This window comes from Theobroma cacao, chromosome 10 (genome assembly GCF_053813885.1).
Source record: "Theobroma cacao isolate CCN51 chromosome 10, ASM5381388v1, whole genome shotgun sequence".
NCBI lineage: Eukaryota > Viridiplantae > Streptophyta > Magnoliopsida > Malvales > Malvaceae > Theobroma > Theobroma cacao.
This window is the reverse complement of record NC_142648.1, coordinates 24,015,909-24,034,463: the sequence shown is the minus strand read 5'-3', so window position 1 is coordinate 24,034,463 and position 18,555 is coordinate 24,015,909. Positions and strand designations below refer to the sequence as shown.

General features: G+C 30.0%; 1 protein-coding gene across 1 annotated transcript; it reads right to left on the bottom strand.

Moving 5' to 3' along the window:
- Positions 1-3,740: 3,740 nt before the first annotated feature.
- LOC18587052 (metacaspase-9-like) lies at positions 3,741-5,014 on the bottom strand. The gene is made up of 2 exons (XM_007010703.3): positions 4,614-5,014; positions 3,741-4,495 (listed from the first exon to the last, which is right to left on the bottom strand). The coding sequence occupies exons 1-2, from the start codon at positions 4,966-4,968 to the stop codon at positions 3,912-3,914; spliced, it is 939 nt and encodes a 312-aa protein (XP_007010765.3). The 5' UTR covers positions 4,969-5,014; the 3' UTR covers positions 3,741-3,911.
- Positions 5,015-18,555: the final 13,541 nt, after the last annotated feature.

Below are 18,555 nucleotides of genomic sequence, written 5' to 3'. Positions count from 1 at the left end.
TTGATTGCTAAATTGCTTTTGTTTTGTCTTTGTCTTGTGATTGTTTGGATTTTTTGCTGCTGGAATTCTATTGTCTATGTTTTAATTGCTCTCTTGTGTTGCAATGAGCTGGTCTGTGTTTATTTTCGAGAGGATTGTCTTTTTGGTTATTTTGTGTTATCTTTGCATGATTTTTCACTACTATTGTTTTGATATTAATCTTGTGTTGTTATTGTTATGGTTTTTGTTGCAGCAATGTTTGATTCATTTTTTATGTGTATCCTATGAGTTTCACACTTCTTTGTGTGATGCCAAAATGGTGTGTTTGGTCCATGTCATCATATATAAAGCAAGTATAATGAATTTCCATCAAAATGATCATAGTACCTAAATAGTCCCCATACTTAGGTGTGTTCTTCAATTTAGTCCATTTACTCAAAATCATAACAATTTAGCTCCTTAATTTTGAAAATTACTTTAATTTAGTCCTTCTAACATTTTCTTTTCAAATTTACCTTTTATGGTGTTGATGTTGACATTGACGTGGTGTTGATGTGACACCATATGTTGACATGGCAAGTGAGATGGGATTGAGTTGTTAACGTGGCACTAACACATCAATGCTGATATGGAACTACCACGTCAATACTGAAGTGGCAAACATTGATGACGTTGTAAGGAAGATTGATGGACATACTGATGTGGCATTGATGCCACGTGACATGTTAAGAAGATTGCCACGTCATTCTCTTCTTTTCTAAGAATATGTACTTGTTGAAATTTGAACCAAAAACCTTTACCAAGCACAACAAAGTCTTGACCACCAAGCCTAAACCTTTGCTTCCAATTATTTCTTACTTTTGTTTCTTTTCTTCTTTTTTTCTCTCTTTTTCTTTTTTTTTTCCTTTTTTTTCTTCTCTCACCTTTTCCCTTAAAGACTAACCGTCAGTCACTGGTATTGACAGTCAACGATCGGTGACCAACAATGATCAATGGCGACCAACTACCGATAGGCGACGATTGTCGATTTTAAGGGTGAAGGTGGGAGGAGAGAGAGAGAGAGAGAGAGAGAGAGAGAGAGAGAGAGAGAAAGAGAAAGAGAAAGGAAAAGAACTGAGAAAGAAAAATAGAAAAGAAAAGAAAAAAAGAAACAAAAGCAACAAATAATCAAAGGCAATGGTTTAGGTGTGGTGATAAGGGCTTTGGTGCATTTGTTAGAGGTCCATAGTTTGAACTTTAACAATAGCAATAAAAAAATTTAAAATTCTTTTAGAGTGAAGAAGAGAGTGTGGCAATAACCCGATCTTACCTCACATGCCATTTCAACATCTAGTACATGTCAGCGCTGATGTCAACACCATAAAAGGTAAATTTGGAAAGAAAATGTTGGAGGGACTAAATTGAAGTAATTCTCAAAATCGAGAGACTAAATTGTTACGATTTTGAGTAGAAGGACTAAATTGAAGAAAATGCCTATGTATAGAGACTATTTAGGTACTTTGACCATTTTTAATAGTGTAATGGTTGAATTTATACTTAAAATTGAATCAAAAATTCAAATGTCATCATTAATTATAGATAAAATTGATTAATCTCTCAATACTGAAGAAGAAATGTTTCACAAATTCACATAGGATTTATTGAGAATTCCTTTTACAGAGGAAAGATTGGTGAGTTTTTTATTATGACAGACTGACAAAGCATTTTATTTTTGCATACTACCCTAAAATAAATCACACAGTGAACAAAATATACCAATATCAATAGGGCTCAGTTAGCCTCGAGCTGTAACAAGAAAGTAGCATCAGCATTTTCATCACTACAATAAAGGCCAAGATTGGAAGGGCATTAAGAGACAACAATGGCTGTGTCATAATTCTTTTTTCTAAACCATTGGGAGTTGCTAATTCGAACTTAGCAGAGACCACAGCTATCAAAGAAGCTTTTCTTCTTTTTGCTACTTGTCCCTAAGCACGTTCACAGAAGCTTATTATGGAATTAGATTCTTTTAATGTAGTGAAATGGTGTAATGACTCCTCTTTTACTATATGGAGGATGAAAGTACATTAAAGTTCATCAACAACTTGAAACATAAAATTCTAAAATAGTCTATTGTACACATTCCAAGATCAGCTAATCAGCTTGCTGATTGTTTAGCCAATGAGGGAGTTCACCGTTTAGTCTATCTTTTTCAAACTTTTAGTTAAGTGATGATTTTTGGTTTCTTATCTCTTGTTGTGGAACCTCTGTCTTTTCTTGATTGCTAAATTGCTTTTGTTTTGTCTTTTGTCTTGTGATTGTTTGGATTTTCTACTGCTGGAATTCTGTTGTCTATGTTTTCCTTGCTCTCTTAGGTTGTAATGAGTTGGTGTGTGTTTATTTTTGAAAGGATTGTCCTTTTGGTTATTTTGTGTTATCTTTGTATGATTTTTTGCTACTGTTTTTTTTATATTATCTTGTGCTATTGTTTTGGTTTTTTTTTTTTTTTTCAGCAATGTTTGATTCATTTGTTATGTGTACCTTATGGGTTTCACACTTCTTTGTGTGATGCCAAAATGGTGTGTTTTGTCCATGTCATCATATATAAAGGTAGTATAAAGAAATTTCTTTGAAGGAATTATTACAGTCTATTGTTTTTAATGATCAAAGTACCCAAATAGTCTTTACACTTAGGCATTTTCTTCAATTTAGTCCTTCTACTCAAAATCACAATAATTTAGTCTCTTGATTTTGGAAATTGCTTCAATTTAGTCTTTCCAATACCTTCTTTTCATATTTACCTTTTATCGTGTTGATGTCAACATTGATGTGGCGTTGACCGGGCAATTGAGGTGGGATCAAGTTGTTGACATGGCAAACATTGATGACGTGGTAGGGAAGATTGATGGACATACTGATGTGGCATTGATGCCACGTGACATTTTAGGAAGGTTGCCACATTACTCTCTTTTTCTCTAAAAATATTTGAGATTTTTTATGTGCTTGTTGAAATTTGAACCAAAAACATCTACCAAGCCCAACAAAGTATTTACCAACAAACCTAAACCCTTGCTTTTAATTATTTCTTACTTTTGTTTCTTTCCTCCTTTTTGCTCTCTTTTCTTTTCTTTTTTTTTCCCTTTCTCTCTTTTCTCCCACTTTCTCCCTTAAAGACCAATCGTCGATCATTGATATTGATGACTGATGATCAACGACCAATGACCGATGAATGGCGACCAATTGTCAGTAGGTGACGATTGCCAATTTTAAGGGTGAAGGTGGGAGGATAAAGAGAGAAAGGAAAAAATAAGAAAGAAAAACAGTAAAGAAAAGAAAAAAAGAAACAAAAGCAACTGTTTGGGTGTGGTGATAAGGATTTTGGTGTGTTTGTTAAAGGTCCATAGTTTGAATTTTAGCAAGAGTGTAAAAAAAATTTAAAATTATTTTGTAGAGAAGAAGTGAGTGACGTGGTAGTAACCCGATCCCACCTCACATGCCACTTCAGCATTTGGTGCTACATTAGCGTTGATGTCAACACCATAAAGGGTAAATTTGAAAAGAAAATATTGTAAGAACTAAATTGAAGCAATTCTTAAAATTAAGAGATTAAATTGTTACGATTTTAAGTAAATGGACTAAATTGAAGAAAATATCTAAGTGCAGAGACTATTTGAGTACTTTGACAATAGTGTAATGGTTGAATATATACTTCAAATTGAATCAAATCAAATATTCAAATGTCATCATTAATTATAGATAAAATTAATTAATCTTCTCAATACTTCAGAAGAAATGTTTAACAAATTCACATAGGATTGATTGAGAATTCCTCTTAAAGGGGAAAGGTTGGTGAGTTTCTGAATCTGACAGACTGGCAGAACATTTTATTTTTGCATATTACCCCAAAATGAATCACAAAGCAAACAGAATACACCAATATCAATTGGGCTGGCTCATTTAGCTTTGGGCTGCAACAAGAAAGTAGCATCAGAATTCCCATCACTGCAATAAAGGCAAGGGTGCTGCTCAAATCCCTGTGCCTCTAAAACCTTCCGGGCCATCAGCACAACTTTCCTATTGCTTAATGCACCCGGGTTCTCATTCAGTACCATATGCACTGCATTGCTAAACGCCCCATATGCCTTCCCTCCACCCTCGATTGCGTTCATGTCAGCTGATGTTTCATCTGCTTGGCACCCACTCAGCAGAATCCCCTCGTCCGTCTTCAATGACTCCAACAAATCTGATTCAAGCTGGGGTAAACGAAACTTGAGACTGGCGTCAGCCCCAAAGAATTCTAACAAATGAGTGCTGATATCTGATGTGTTGATGCTTGTTAGTGATGATAGGTGCTGAAGTACGGATTGGAAAGGAATTGTTTTAACCCTGTAGGAAACTGATGTTGTGTTCTTTATAGTAGAGGGTCCAATTTGTTCTTTCTCTTTGTCAATGAGACCACCGCTGTGGCAGGAATCTGAAAGGATTGTGAAGGTTGCTCCCTTTGGTAGTCTGTTAACTAATTGCCTGAAGTCCACATCTGCAGGACGGTGTTTATCAAGTTATATCAGTGTTGTAGTTCTTAAGTTTTATAAATAGATGATAATTTGATTTCTTCTCTATATAAATAGCCAACACAAAGGAACAGGTTTAATTACCCGTAATGAGATTGAAATCACAAGGCACGATTGCTTCATCCTGCCTGAAATGATTGTCAGGTTTCAAGGATGGAATTCTCGTTCCATGTCCACTATAGTGGAAAAACAGGACATCCCCTGCCTCAGCCTTGTTCACCATCTCATTAAGTGCAGCCTTCATGTTTGCACCTGTAGGCATAACCAAGGACCCTGGTGCATCAGTCAGGAGCTTAACGTGGCTAGGATCGAACCCAAATCTTTCAACGAGCACCTCTCTCATGGCTACCACATCATTTATGCAACCATGCAACTCGTGCTTGGTGTTGGGGTAATTGCATCCAACCAGAACAGCCAATCTCTTCTTACCCTTGTCCATTAATGCTGGGATTCTGTGATTTGCGAAAGAACTGGTTTGCCGGTTGTAGCTCACAGGAATTTGTTCTTCTTACCCTTGAGCTTGGGATTTATAGTAACTGCAATTTCATAGTTGGCTTGGAAAATAGTTCAAGCAACCTTTCTGTCTTATTAGTTGCCTTCCACGCTTCGGAAGATTGCTTCAATGCTTCAATCTTGCTGAAGACGGAATGATTAATATTTGACATATGCTTCAATCTTTGTCTTTGTCAATATATATATATATATATATATATTGACATATTTCACACCTGAAGAAATTAATTCTTTACGTTCACTTTTAAGGTTGGAAAAAGCTTGGGAGAACAATTTCACAAACTTCAGAATGAATCTGGGCCTTTCCTCGTTCCTTGTTCCTAGTTCTCCCCATTCAAAATTTCCTATACCAGGTTAGGGATAGATTTTAAATTCTGATGTATGTTTGGTTCTCGGAATGAAATAGAGAGAAAATTGAATAGTTATTTCTTGAAAATAAAATAAAACAAAAATATTTATTAAGTAATTTGGTTCATATAATGAAAGTAAATAGAATAAAAAATACTTAAAAGAGATGAGAATCGGAGGGAATGACCAAGCATGCACTTAGTGGAAGCAAATGGGTATATTTAAAGTAAGATTACAAAAATATTGACCTTAAAATAAAGTCATAAATATCTTAAGAGAAATAGAAAAAGAATAAATTAAAAAAAAAAAACAAAGAAATTGGTAAAACTGAAAAATAAAGTAAATATATTTTTATTTGTTTCATTCATTTCGCAAATATGATAAATTGTCTATCTTAATTATTTTATACTTGATTTTACTGATTTTTACAAATAAATACAATTTTTAGTATAATTAAGTCATATCTTAATTGATTTATAACAAATATATTTTGTTATTTTATGTAGTATTTCTTTGTTTACATACCAAATTATACTACAATAATCATAGTAATTAAGAATATCATTAATTATTACACTTTGTATGACAAATTATTTTAAACAATAAAGATTTAATTCAACAAACATAATAAAAAACCATAGAGGTGAATGCAATTAATAAATATTTTAACAAAATTAGGTAAATAGTAGTAGTTTCAATTTTCTTTTTAGTAAAAATTACCTATCACATGTAAATATATCATATTTAAAAGTTTTAAAATATAAATTAAATGTTTATTATTATTATTATTTATGTTCTTCTAGTTATGATGTAAGAAATTAATATTTGTGTGAATTTTAGAAGTTGAATTGTCTTCAAATACTATTAAATTTATTTGTTTATGTACAAAAATTAATTTATCACCAAAATATTGTGTCTTTTCATCATGCGCAATTGACTTGGACATATACTCTGTACTACTAAAAGTGAGTTAAAATGGAAATTTGTCATTCAATTGAGCCCTCTGCAAGTTTTTTTTTTTTTCTGGTTTCAAGAAGTGGCTTCTTTGATGATTGTGGGATTTTTGAGTCGTCTTTTGTCTTTTCACTATAAATCTTTCCTTTGTCTTGAGGGTAGTTTTGTGATTTTAATATGTTTTACATGTTATTTTGGTCTTTTTGATTGATATGCTTCTAGATTATTCTTTTTCCCTCTAGGTTTTTCGCTCTCTCCCATTTGTCACTTTCTCTATTTTTTTTTTCATCTTTTTCTCCTCTTTTTTCACTGTTCTTTTCTTTTTTTGGTTTTGTTTTGTTTTCTTTATTTCTTTTGGTGCTTTTTTGTTCATTTTCTTTGTTATTTGATTCGTTGAGGTCGTGTTCTTCTTTATTTTTTTACTCTTTTGTATTTTGATTATTGTCCTTTTAATTATTGTTTAGGCTGCTGTCTTTGTAATGGGTTTTGGAGGTTTTTTTTTTTCTTTAATGTTGTGAAAATTCTTTATTTTGTTTATATTTTTCTTCTTGTTTTGTGAAGTTTAATTTGATTTTGTGATTTGGTTTTGTTTTTTCTTTTATTTTCTAATTTCATGAAATTTTTGAGCTATTTTGTTTTTGACAATTTTTTTTTGCTAATATAAATGGGTTTGGCTTGTTAAAAAAATTTTTAAGCTATGACTTTCAAACTGTTTAGGTACATGTAAATAATTTTTTCTTATACAAGACAATGCTCACAAATTGTTACCAATTATTCAAATATTCACTGTTTTCAATGTATCAAACTTAAATTTTTTTTTTTTTTAATAATTGATAGCATCCTATATCATTTACGCACATTGAATATTACACACTTTCTAACCATCCATATATACTTTAATGTTGACAATTTAGTTAGTTATTCTGTTAGATAACATCAACTACATAATTAAAGTTAATAATTTGTTCAACTATATTCTTCTAATAACATCAAATAAATAGTTAAACTTCTATTTAAGATGATGATAAACTTTTATATAATGTTTCAAACAATACCCACAAAATAACAATTTCCTAGCGCAACGCGCAAGAAGCATTCTAGTTTGTGTATGGTTATGACACTCCTTACGTATTTTATGCCACATATTTTATACTTTTATAATTTATGTTATTTATCAATGTTAGATTCTTTTAATTTAAATTTTAGATTAAGTTGTCTTCATTTACGAGAACTGCTAAGTTTATTTTGTTTATGTTATTAACGTTTAAGTTAAGATTTTACGAAGGCTAGTTTGAAATTTAAGTTGACATCTAAGTTAATGCATGATTTAATAAAATAGATTCCAACCAAAGGAAACATTAGGTGCATTTTGTATTTACAATAAGGCAGATCATGTATGTGCTTGCTCCCGTTAGGTGTGGCATGTCAAACTATTCCGAATGCATCCACATGATAGTGCACTTGTGCTCAAAATGTCCGTGCACAAAACCTTTTCATAAAAGGGAGCTACGAAAAATAAAACATATTGCACCATGCAAGAAAATAAAATCGTAAATTAAAGATAAGTGCTGCTTTCGAGTGGGTCATTACCATGGGTCTTTTCCAACGTAATAATATTTCGGGCCTTCTCCCCCTACTTCCCTTGCCAGTAGTACACTATCTATCAAGGTCGCCAATAACAGAGCAGCATGGTCATAACTTGTGGTCCTATCCACAAATAAACGATCCATGGCCTTGCCACATATATACATGCTTGTCGGTTTTTTTCAAAATGATCTTTAATTAGAACTCACTTATACACAAAGATCATACAAAAGTTGATGTGACAACAGTACTTACTCTCGATCATTACGATTTAACAAAATTACAACTTCCAAAACAGTACAAGGTTTTTGAAGTATTCAATTCATCAACCTTTTTAAAAGAAAGATGTAACATTAAACTTGACAATTTTGAACACAACACGTTAACACGATACGAAAATATACGAGTTAAACAGGTTTTAGATTTAGTCTTAACATGTTTCGTGTCTAATCGTGTCTAACACGTTAAGACATGAAAATTTTTATATCTTAACGTATCAGAAATGACAAACACGTTTAAAGCACATTTAAACACGTTTATTTAATCGTGTTTAATCGTGTTATCGTGTTTAAACGTGTATACGTAACACATTTATTAATTTATTAAAAATTAATAGTTAAAAACTATTTTAACCTTATATAAATAATTTTAAATAATTATTTTAATAAGTTTTTTTAAATTTTATAAAAGGTATAATGTAATTATATATGCTCAACCCTAATTTTTAACTTTTGGTGATTGTTTAATGTTATTATTAATTTTGTTTTGTTATAATTATTTTTATAATTATAGATTTTAAATTTAAATAATAAAATTATATTTAATTGTAAATATTTTTATTTAATCATGTTAAACGTGTTATTAATCATATCGTGTCGTATATTGACACGTTTAATAAACGTGTTAATCTTGTCGTGTCGTGTTATACGTGTATTAAACATATACGTGTATGTGTTGTAAATTTAAGACACGAATATTAAACGTGTCATATTCGTGTTTAACTTTAATGTATTTCATGTCTAATCGTGTCTAACACGTTTACAACATGTTAACACGAATTGTCAGGTCTATGTGGCACCAATTATAAATTTTGTTCCACATGTAATGCATGGTGTAAAATAGCATGTATAAAAGTTTAGACTTAAATCAAATCATGATAATCATGTAATCTGACCATTTACAGCATGCAAGTAATTATGCAAGTCGCACAACTATGCAAGGCATAATTTGAAGCAAATCATTGTGAAAGGCTTGTTTTCGATTTTCCAAAACACTCTATTTATATATGTATATATAATATGTATATTCAAAACAAATTAAAAACAATTTCAACCACAATTCACCTATAATTTCCTACTAGCTCATGCTTTCTACAATGACATTGCATAAATCATTCACATGTAGATATATATATATCTTTATATATAATAGGGAATATTTTGATATAAGTACCCCCACTCACCTCTTTTGGTGGAATTTCTCACCAATATTAACTTCTTTATATGCTTAGCCTATAAATATTATTTTCTATATGTCCTTTATTCCCGTTAGCTTTTGCTCGCAGCAACATTAACTTCGGTTCACAGCAACAAGCCATTGCTTTGTCAAACTCCCTAGCATCAATTATATCTAAAGCATTTAATAAACTTCCATGCCATTCTACTTTACACATGCTGCTAGTCAATAAATTCATAACTTTAATATTCTGTCTTCAAGAATTAATTATTTTTACTGAATCCTTAGTGTCATATTCGGGTTGGATGTGTCTAGCAATTTGTACATAACCTCAAATGTTCATTTCAATCTTTCCTAGTAATAGACATCATACTCTAGTTATTATTTCTTTACAGTTAATCACTCACATATATGGGCAACAACTTAAAATCCCATTATACAAATAATTTCTTAAACTTGTATGCACCGTTTTCCATATTTATTGTGCTGCCACTAAAGAAGTATCAAACTCCCATTCATATACACCAGTATCAATCTAGATTCTAGAATTCCTTATCTAATTTTAAATCTCTTAGATCTTTTGCAACAATTTATTCACAATAAGCTTCAAAATTTCCAACTAACATAATTATTTCTCTTAACCGTATTTAAGACATCATAGTAGAAATTGCATTCCATGTTCTTACCTTTGTGGTTATTCAAATTTCTCAAGCACCATTCGATGTCTCTCTAACCTCTTAACACCAAGGCTGCCACAATAATTTATATTATTAATTTTTCTAATTAAAGATCAATAATAATAAAATTGAATAATCCTATTTTGACATGGACTAATAATTATAAATAAATAGTTTATTATTTAATTATAATTATAGATGCTAAATATCAATTAATTTTAATTAATTAAATTAAAAAGAGTTTTAAAAGAGAAATATCTCTTTATTTTTTAATGGGACCGAAAATCATATTATAAATATGTGATTTTGGCCAAAACCCTAGTCACACTTTTGTGATAGTCGTACTCCTCCATCTCTCTCTATTTTTACTTTTTGCTCCCATTAGCAATTTTCTACAAGCCTTACATAAAGAAAATTGGCTATAGTAGAAATTGACAGAAAATAATTTAGTTACCATCTTGAAAAGTATTCTACACCCAGTCCACTCTAGATTCAAGATTGAAAGATTCTTGAAGAATAACTAGTAATTTAAATTGGTCAAAATTTCTAATAATTGGTGTGGTGGTGAATTTATTACAATTCACAGAAAAGAAGAATGAAATATATTTCTAGCACGGAGTAGGTAACATTTCTTACTTTTGATTCTTTAATATTAATGCGATTATTATTTGATTCACATGATGTATGATTGTGATTTTTTGCATGTGTAAATTGGATAAATTACTTCCATAGCTAAAATTTTTTTGAAATCCATAAGTTACACAATTACACAATCACAAGCATATGCTAAGATCGACATCTAACACTACATACTTAAGTGCTCTTTTAAGGTTTCAACTTAGGTACCTTTTTTTGGGTTCAAATTGCCCTTTAGAGGTTTCAACTTGAACCTCTCCTCTTTTCTTTCATTTTCTTTTTTGGTGTTTTTTTACTTTAAGCATACTACTTCTTGATTGTATTGACATTTATTGATTTGGCAAATCATTTTCATCCATTTCTATCAAAATTAATGCTTCACCCAGAAATCGTTTCTTCATCACAAATGGACCTTCCTAATTGTCGTCCATTTTCTTTGACAATCATGTTGATTAGGGGGAATCATCTTCAAAACTAGCTCTTCTTCTTGAAAGCATCAAGAGTGAACTTTCTTATCATATGCTTGCATTATTCTTTTTTGGTAGAATTCACTACAATAGAGCCTCATAAATATTTTTTCTTTCATTTAAATAATTAAAGATGGGAAATAAATACAAACAATTTTTTGGAAGGAATCTCCCTTCACAATTAGCACTAGTTAATTTTGTAGCAGATGAGATAACTCATCATAACACTAATCATGAATAGGTAGACCATCCAATTTATGTAAATCTCACTATGAGATGGAAGCTTCTCTAGAGGCCATGTGGAGGGTGTACGTGGTTGTAGACCAACTTTCAAAGAATTCTTAATGACACCCTTGTTTTTCAGTCATAAGTGTATAAAAGATGCATAAACAACAAAAGAATTCTTAATGACATTCTTGAGATTTTGATGTGAAGAAAATTGGCAAAATAACTCTATTTTATAAAGCAAAAGTCTTTCTCCTAATTAATTAAGGAGTGCATTGCCAATTGCAAGACAACATTGTCAAAACTATAATTCCATTGCCTATAAGAATAATTTAAATTAAAATTAAAATTTCAAATCTACCAAGATTAAACCAAGGCACACTAGGATTTTAAAATATCCTAGGAAAAGAATTTTTTTTTGTCCATTCAAAGTTCATTCCAAATGGAAAGTGTAAGTAAATAAATTGAATTTCTAGACTTGCTCACTTGTTACAAGCAAAATCAAGCAAGAACAAGTTTTGAAGGGGCATTCGTAGAACAAGAAATTTTTATCGGATTACAAGATATCATATGTCTTTTAAAATTTATTTTAATTAGTTAATTGAAGAATTTTTCAAACACAAATCCTGTATCAAAATTGCTCTTGAAACTTATTCTAGCAAAAGGAAGAAAATCAATTTTGTTTGTTCAAGATCAAGCCATCAAGGTTCTAGAAGAGGACTTTTGTTGGAGAAAAGAACCAAAAGATTATTATTTTTTATTTTAAAGAATTTCTAGAGATTGTATTTTTACATCTGATTAATAATATGTTTTATCTATATTTGAATTTTCTTATCTCATTTTCAACATGAAATTTGTGGAACATAAAGCTATTAAAAAATTTTATAGTGTTCTCGTTCAATTTTAATTAAGTGTGATTGATAATTAGATCTTGTTAAATATGATTATTCCAAATAATTACTTTTAAATTTTTCTTCTCATGCTATTATATTACGAGGACACACTATAACAAATGACGTTGTCATCGGAATTTCCATTTTGGCATTTGTGGGAATTGCTTGTGGTATCTTATTTTAATTGGTTTTTTCTAGCCTAAGGAGAACAGTCGGTATTATAATATTTCGTAAGTATCTAAAAAAAAAGGAAAAAATTAAGAAAAATTAAAAAAATGAAAAAGAATTATATTTTTTTATTTCCTCTCTCTCTTACCAAAGATCTACACCTATTTTAATCAATTTAAAAATATAAATGATAAACTGATAATGTATTCGTGATTATTTTTTATTAAACTTTTTAACATTATTAGACATAACTTTTTTGTAAATATTTAGAAGAAAAAAGATTACCAAAAAGAAAGGCATATACCTTTTTTTTAGGAAATTTTTTTCAACCAAGACACTTATCTTTGTAAGGAATTAAGCATGTATACTTGATAACGTTTTTCCTCTATTATTTTGAATTATAACTTTTTTAGGAAAAGAAAGCTTTTATAGGAAAAAAATGATCAAAATATCTGAAAAGTTCCTGTATTAGAGTATTTTTTTCAATTTAATCCCTCTATTTAAAATCGTAATATTTTAATCCTATCATTTTGAAAATTATTTTAATTTAGTCCATCTCACATTTTTTGTTTAAATTAATCATTACAAAGCTGATGTCAACACTAACATGGCAGCCTTTCACACATCTTGTTTTCAAGAATTAAAATGCCATGTGTCAACCTCTTAATGCGCCACATGTCAACATATTGATGTGCCATGTGGTAGCTTTTTGGTGTGCCACGTGGCATCCTAGATCCAATTTATGGCATGGCAATGCCAAGTCACCCTGACACACTAATGTGCTATTGCCACGTCAGCATCTGGTGCTAACTCAACACTATATCAACGTTGACGTCATTATCATAATGGTTAATTTAAACGAAAAATGTGAAAGAGATTTAATTGAAGCAATTCATAAAATGAAGAGACTAAAATATTACAATTTTGAGTAAATGAATTAAATTGAAAAAAATACTCTTGTATAAAGACTTCTCAGGTATTTTGACAAAAAAAAAAAGATCAAAGAAAAAGGCACAAAATATCTTTTTTTACACCCAAAGACTAAAATTGTATTTTCCAAAAAAAATCCAAAGCCCATTTTCCTCACAGTTTTCTCTTTTCCTTTTCTTTTTTCTTTCTTCCTCTTACTAGCCAAGGGGTCGAATCCGGCCCCATCATTGGCAAAGCACTAACGAAGTCCATCCTCCTTTCCAACAATGATTGGTCTTGTCACGACCCGAAACTCTCATCGGGCCCGTGACAACCGTCACGACGTCCCGATAAACACTCATTACCCCGAATGCCGATCAAAACCCCGTAAGGCTTAGCATCAACTTTCGCATCTCCCCGGTGAGTGACAGTTATTAAATCTTGCATTTCAAGAAATCATAAGTTAGGTTCAGCTCAAAACAATAAAATATTATTTTCTAGCTCACAAGGACATTTTCGTCATTTTTTTTTAAATTTCGAAATCTGTGAAAATGTAATATGTAAGTGAAAACACATATTTCATGATTTAAATTAAATTTTGAAGTCTAAAACATTCGTTTAAAGTAAAATTATAGCTATTTGAATATAATAAAAATATTAAATAAAATATTCTATTTTCTTAAAACACAATATTTTCAAAGTCTTTCTAAAATAACTTTTGTAGCGTAAGAGTAAAATAAATTTTTTCATATAGTAATAAAGATAATTAAAGTATGAAATTTCGTTTACAGTGACACGTGGGCCCCCAACTAACTAAGAAGGTGTAGAGCTACGAACCTTTACTTCCTATTATGAAACTCCGAGATTAATTCTCGTCTTAATCAACTATCAACAAACTGTCCTGAGCTTGAAAAATGGATAGGAAGAGGGGTGAGATTATTATTACATAATCCCAGTGAGTAAACAATTACCATCAAAAGCATCTAAAGCCGAGTAGATGGAAACAATATAAAAAAAAAGGTTATATTTCAATAATGTTCATAACGTAAAATTCGTTTCGATCTATACCAAACAATTTCTTTTCATCAAAATTTCCCTGGCTTATGAGTTTCTTAAACTTGGTCCCTGCCAGAATCATTCTCGCAGGTACCTTTGTCAAGGTATCCCACTGAGATCGCCAAGGCTGTTTAATGACCCATACCCATAAACATGTTTTCACATCTGACACACAGCCGTTCCTTGGCGTTGGCTGAGTCTCACTCTCACGTGGTGGCCCGAACGTGAGGTGCACTCAAATCATACCTCAGGAGATACTTCACCCAACATCTCCCCTCGGAGGTAAATATATAATTAAGTTATCGTGCCCCTCTCATAGGCAGTCCACAGAAACCCCCACCACTGCAGTGACCGTGAGGTGCATTTAAATCTTACCTCAGGAGATACTTCATCCAACATCTCCCCCTAGAGGTAAATATATAATTGGGTTACCGTACCCCTCTCATAGGTAATCCACGGAAACCCCCACCACTACAGTGACTGTTTAATATACCACCAAACCCATAAAAATTCCAATAGCATAATATGGCGAATAAAATTTAATCTAGTCTACCGAGACCAATCCAAAAATGTTCATATATTTCATGCCAACTCTAAAAATTTAGCCATCATGCTACCATCGTGTCATAAGCCCCAATTTCAATAACATATAAAATCATAAATTTCAACGCAGTCTCTATATACTCAATTTTTTCAAAACAATATTTGATTTCAAAACCAATATAAATCTCATTTTTATTAAAAAAACATTTTAATTAGAAAACATAATATTTTATAATTTAAGCTCACCATTCAATAAAAGCATCAAACAAGTATAATAACTCTAGATATTTAAGACGATAAATTGTCCACTCACAGTTCTAGGAGTCGATGTACTCCTAATCCTAGTCTTCAAGCACAATTTCTGTACTTTTACCAGTGTAATTTGCTCACCACCTATCCACAATGTACAATACATAATTCACCACATCAATGCTTGACCATTATAAAATCAATTCAGGCTCGGTATATATGCATGATATGATATACAACTTATCCGACTACCGCTTAAATGCGGTGCTGACCTAATTCGGCCTATTACCCGATTAAATCGATATACGCGTCCGTTTAAACTCCAAATTAAGTTTTTTCAATTTCTATACCTCAATTGCACCAAAATTGACTTAATGTCCCTTAGTGTGGTACAAATTATCAGTCTCGATAGCAAATTACGAAAATACCCTTAATGGGTAAAAATTCATATTTTTACTCCGAAAATTCCCATTATTTTTCTAGACTCATAATTCATCATTATTCATCATAATTCCTCAAATAAACATCAAGATCATCAGCCAATATTCCCCTAGAAAATTCAGCCAATAATGGTAATGAAGGAAAATGAATTCTTTTCTTATTGTTTTGTTTCTAAATATGCTAAACTAACTTAAAACACTAACATAACTTAAAATCAAATTATTCTAACAACTTTCTCTCTCTAAACCCATATGATCAGATTTGAATCCATCATCAAAACACATAATTTAACCATGGAAAATAAGGAGAAATGCATGAAAATGATAAATCTTAAGCTAAGCTTGAAAAATCATACCTTTAAACACTTGATTCCTTGAAAAATCACACTTTTTTTTTGAATTTTCTCACTCTAGGGTTTGTTCTTATTTCTCTCTCTCTCCTGCTGGTTTTGGCTGACCATCCCAATGAAGAATTCTAGAATTTTCAAGCCTTTTAATAGGCTTAATAAAATATTATTATTTTATTTACTTTTTGAATATTTTATTATTTTATTTTTTTCTAGCCATCTTTTTGACTTTCTTTTTTTACCACTCAATCCTCTTCACTTATCCATATCTTCCATGAAATTTCTAGATTTTTTCAAACTTTTGGTGGAGTAAATTTTTAAAAATTACACTTTTACCCTCGTAAAGTGAAAAATTACATTTTTACCCCAAAAACTGAAAAATTGCCCATAGACATATTTTTCATCCCTTGTACTCATACCATTCTCCAATTTGTCAAATGTGATCTAAATTCTCTCAAAATCTCAAATTTTATCCACGGGTGAAAAAATTATAATTTTACCCCTAGATAGTGAAAATTTCGGTTTGACTCCGAATTGATCCTCGAACTCCTAATTACCATTTTGAGTCATCCCTAAACTGTGAAACTCTTAATTTCACCTTAAAATTCCTATTTGAACTAGTTCGAGGCTTAATCGACTTAATGGTACCATTAGGGGTAATATCGTCTTTTAACGATTTCTCGAACTTCCTAAATATACAAACATTCTATCGAGCATGTGAATGACATTATAATTATTTTACAAATCAGGGTTTGACAGGTCTTCATTGGGTCAAAATCAATTCTCTCCTTCCTATTTTCAATGTGATACAAAACAAATACCTATAATGATTCACATTGGTAAGTTATTAAAAAAAATTAATATTCTTTTATTCTCATTTATTTTAAATTTAGACTTAGGTCACATTATGGGAATAATTATAGCGCATCACAGTTTGGTGCAAATTCAAGATTTTGTTCACTTAAGAAATTGCTCGAAAAATTATTACTTATGATTTTTTAAAAAAATCATTTTAAATTTTTTTTAAATAATCATTTTATTTTTTATTGAATAAATTAAACAATTTTATTAATTTAATTTTAAAACATAATGTGAAAATAAATAATGAAGCAAAAATATTCCTCTTTTTAATTGTGTTTAGATTTTTTGAGCTTGACCAAATGAACTGGGCTAAAGGTGGAAATTTGGATTGGGCTTCAACCCAAAACCCATTTCTCTTTCTCAGATTTTTTTATTCTTTTCAATTCGTTACCAAATCGACTTTATTGACTAAATGTTCAATTTAGGGTCAAAATTGTTAGGTTTTTGTCGATTTAAGATCAGACGTTTCAATTGTAACAATCAAGAACTAAATGTTTTCGATTTTTTACAATTAACGACTAAGGTGAAACGTGTTTAGTGCACGAAAGTTATGCGCATGATATAAATGTTAACTTGAAATGGTAAAGTACTGAAAGATAGTTTTGTCAGAAAATCTTTTTTATAAAGTTAAAACAGTTCAAATTATGACGTGGTGTGTAACAACTTATTCATCATGACGTATAATAATTAAATTTTTTAACATGACATATAACAATTAAACCTTTAACATGATGTGTAATAATTACATTTTTTAACATGATGTGTAACAACTAAATCTTCAACATTATGTGTAACAACTACAATTTTTAACATAACATGTAACAACTAAATCATTAATATGATGTATAACAATAACATTTTTCAATATGGCGTGTAACAATTAAATTTTCAATATGATATATAATAACTAAATTTTAACATGACGTGTAATAATTATATTTACAATATGATTTTCTATCATGTGTGATACAATCTCTATTCACTTGTCAACTTAACCCTTAATTGTAAAAAATTGAAAATATTTGACCTTTAATTGAAAAAGTATCCAAATGTTTAACTCCAATTTAAGCATTTAGCTAATTTAATTTTAATATTGTATAACTATGTAAAGACCATGTTTGATTCCTAGGAAATGAAACCATAAAGGAAATTTTAGTGTTTGGTTTTTTTAAAGGGAGAATAGTAATTCCTAGTATTATACGTTTTGAATAGATCAAAATTTTTTTTAGATAAAAACATCTTTAATTAATTAGAGTGGTGCCTTGCTTTGTGTACAAGTCGTTTTTTTTATAAAAAATAATTTAAAATTACATAATATTATAAATAAAATAAAAATAATAAAAAAGAAACAATTTTAATTTTGAAAATATTATAGATAATAGTAGTAATAATAATAACTTATATATTAATATTTAAAAATATCACTATTTTTAAAATGTTGTCCCATGTCTTATTAAGCAATATTTGTTATTTAAATATTTTTTAATTTTTGAAAACACTTGATTTTTTATATTTTAATATATGCAAATATTAATATAATCATATTTTGTTAATTACGACGATTCTAATATAGAAATAAAATTAAAATTGAGAAAATGTAATATATTGAAAGTAATTATTGATAAGTTACATAATTATTAGATAATAAAATTATTAAAATAAAATAATTTTTTTTTAAAATCAAAATAAAATGAATATTAA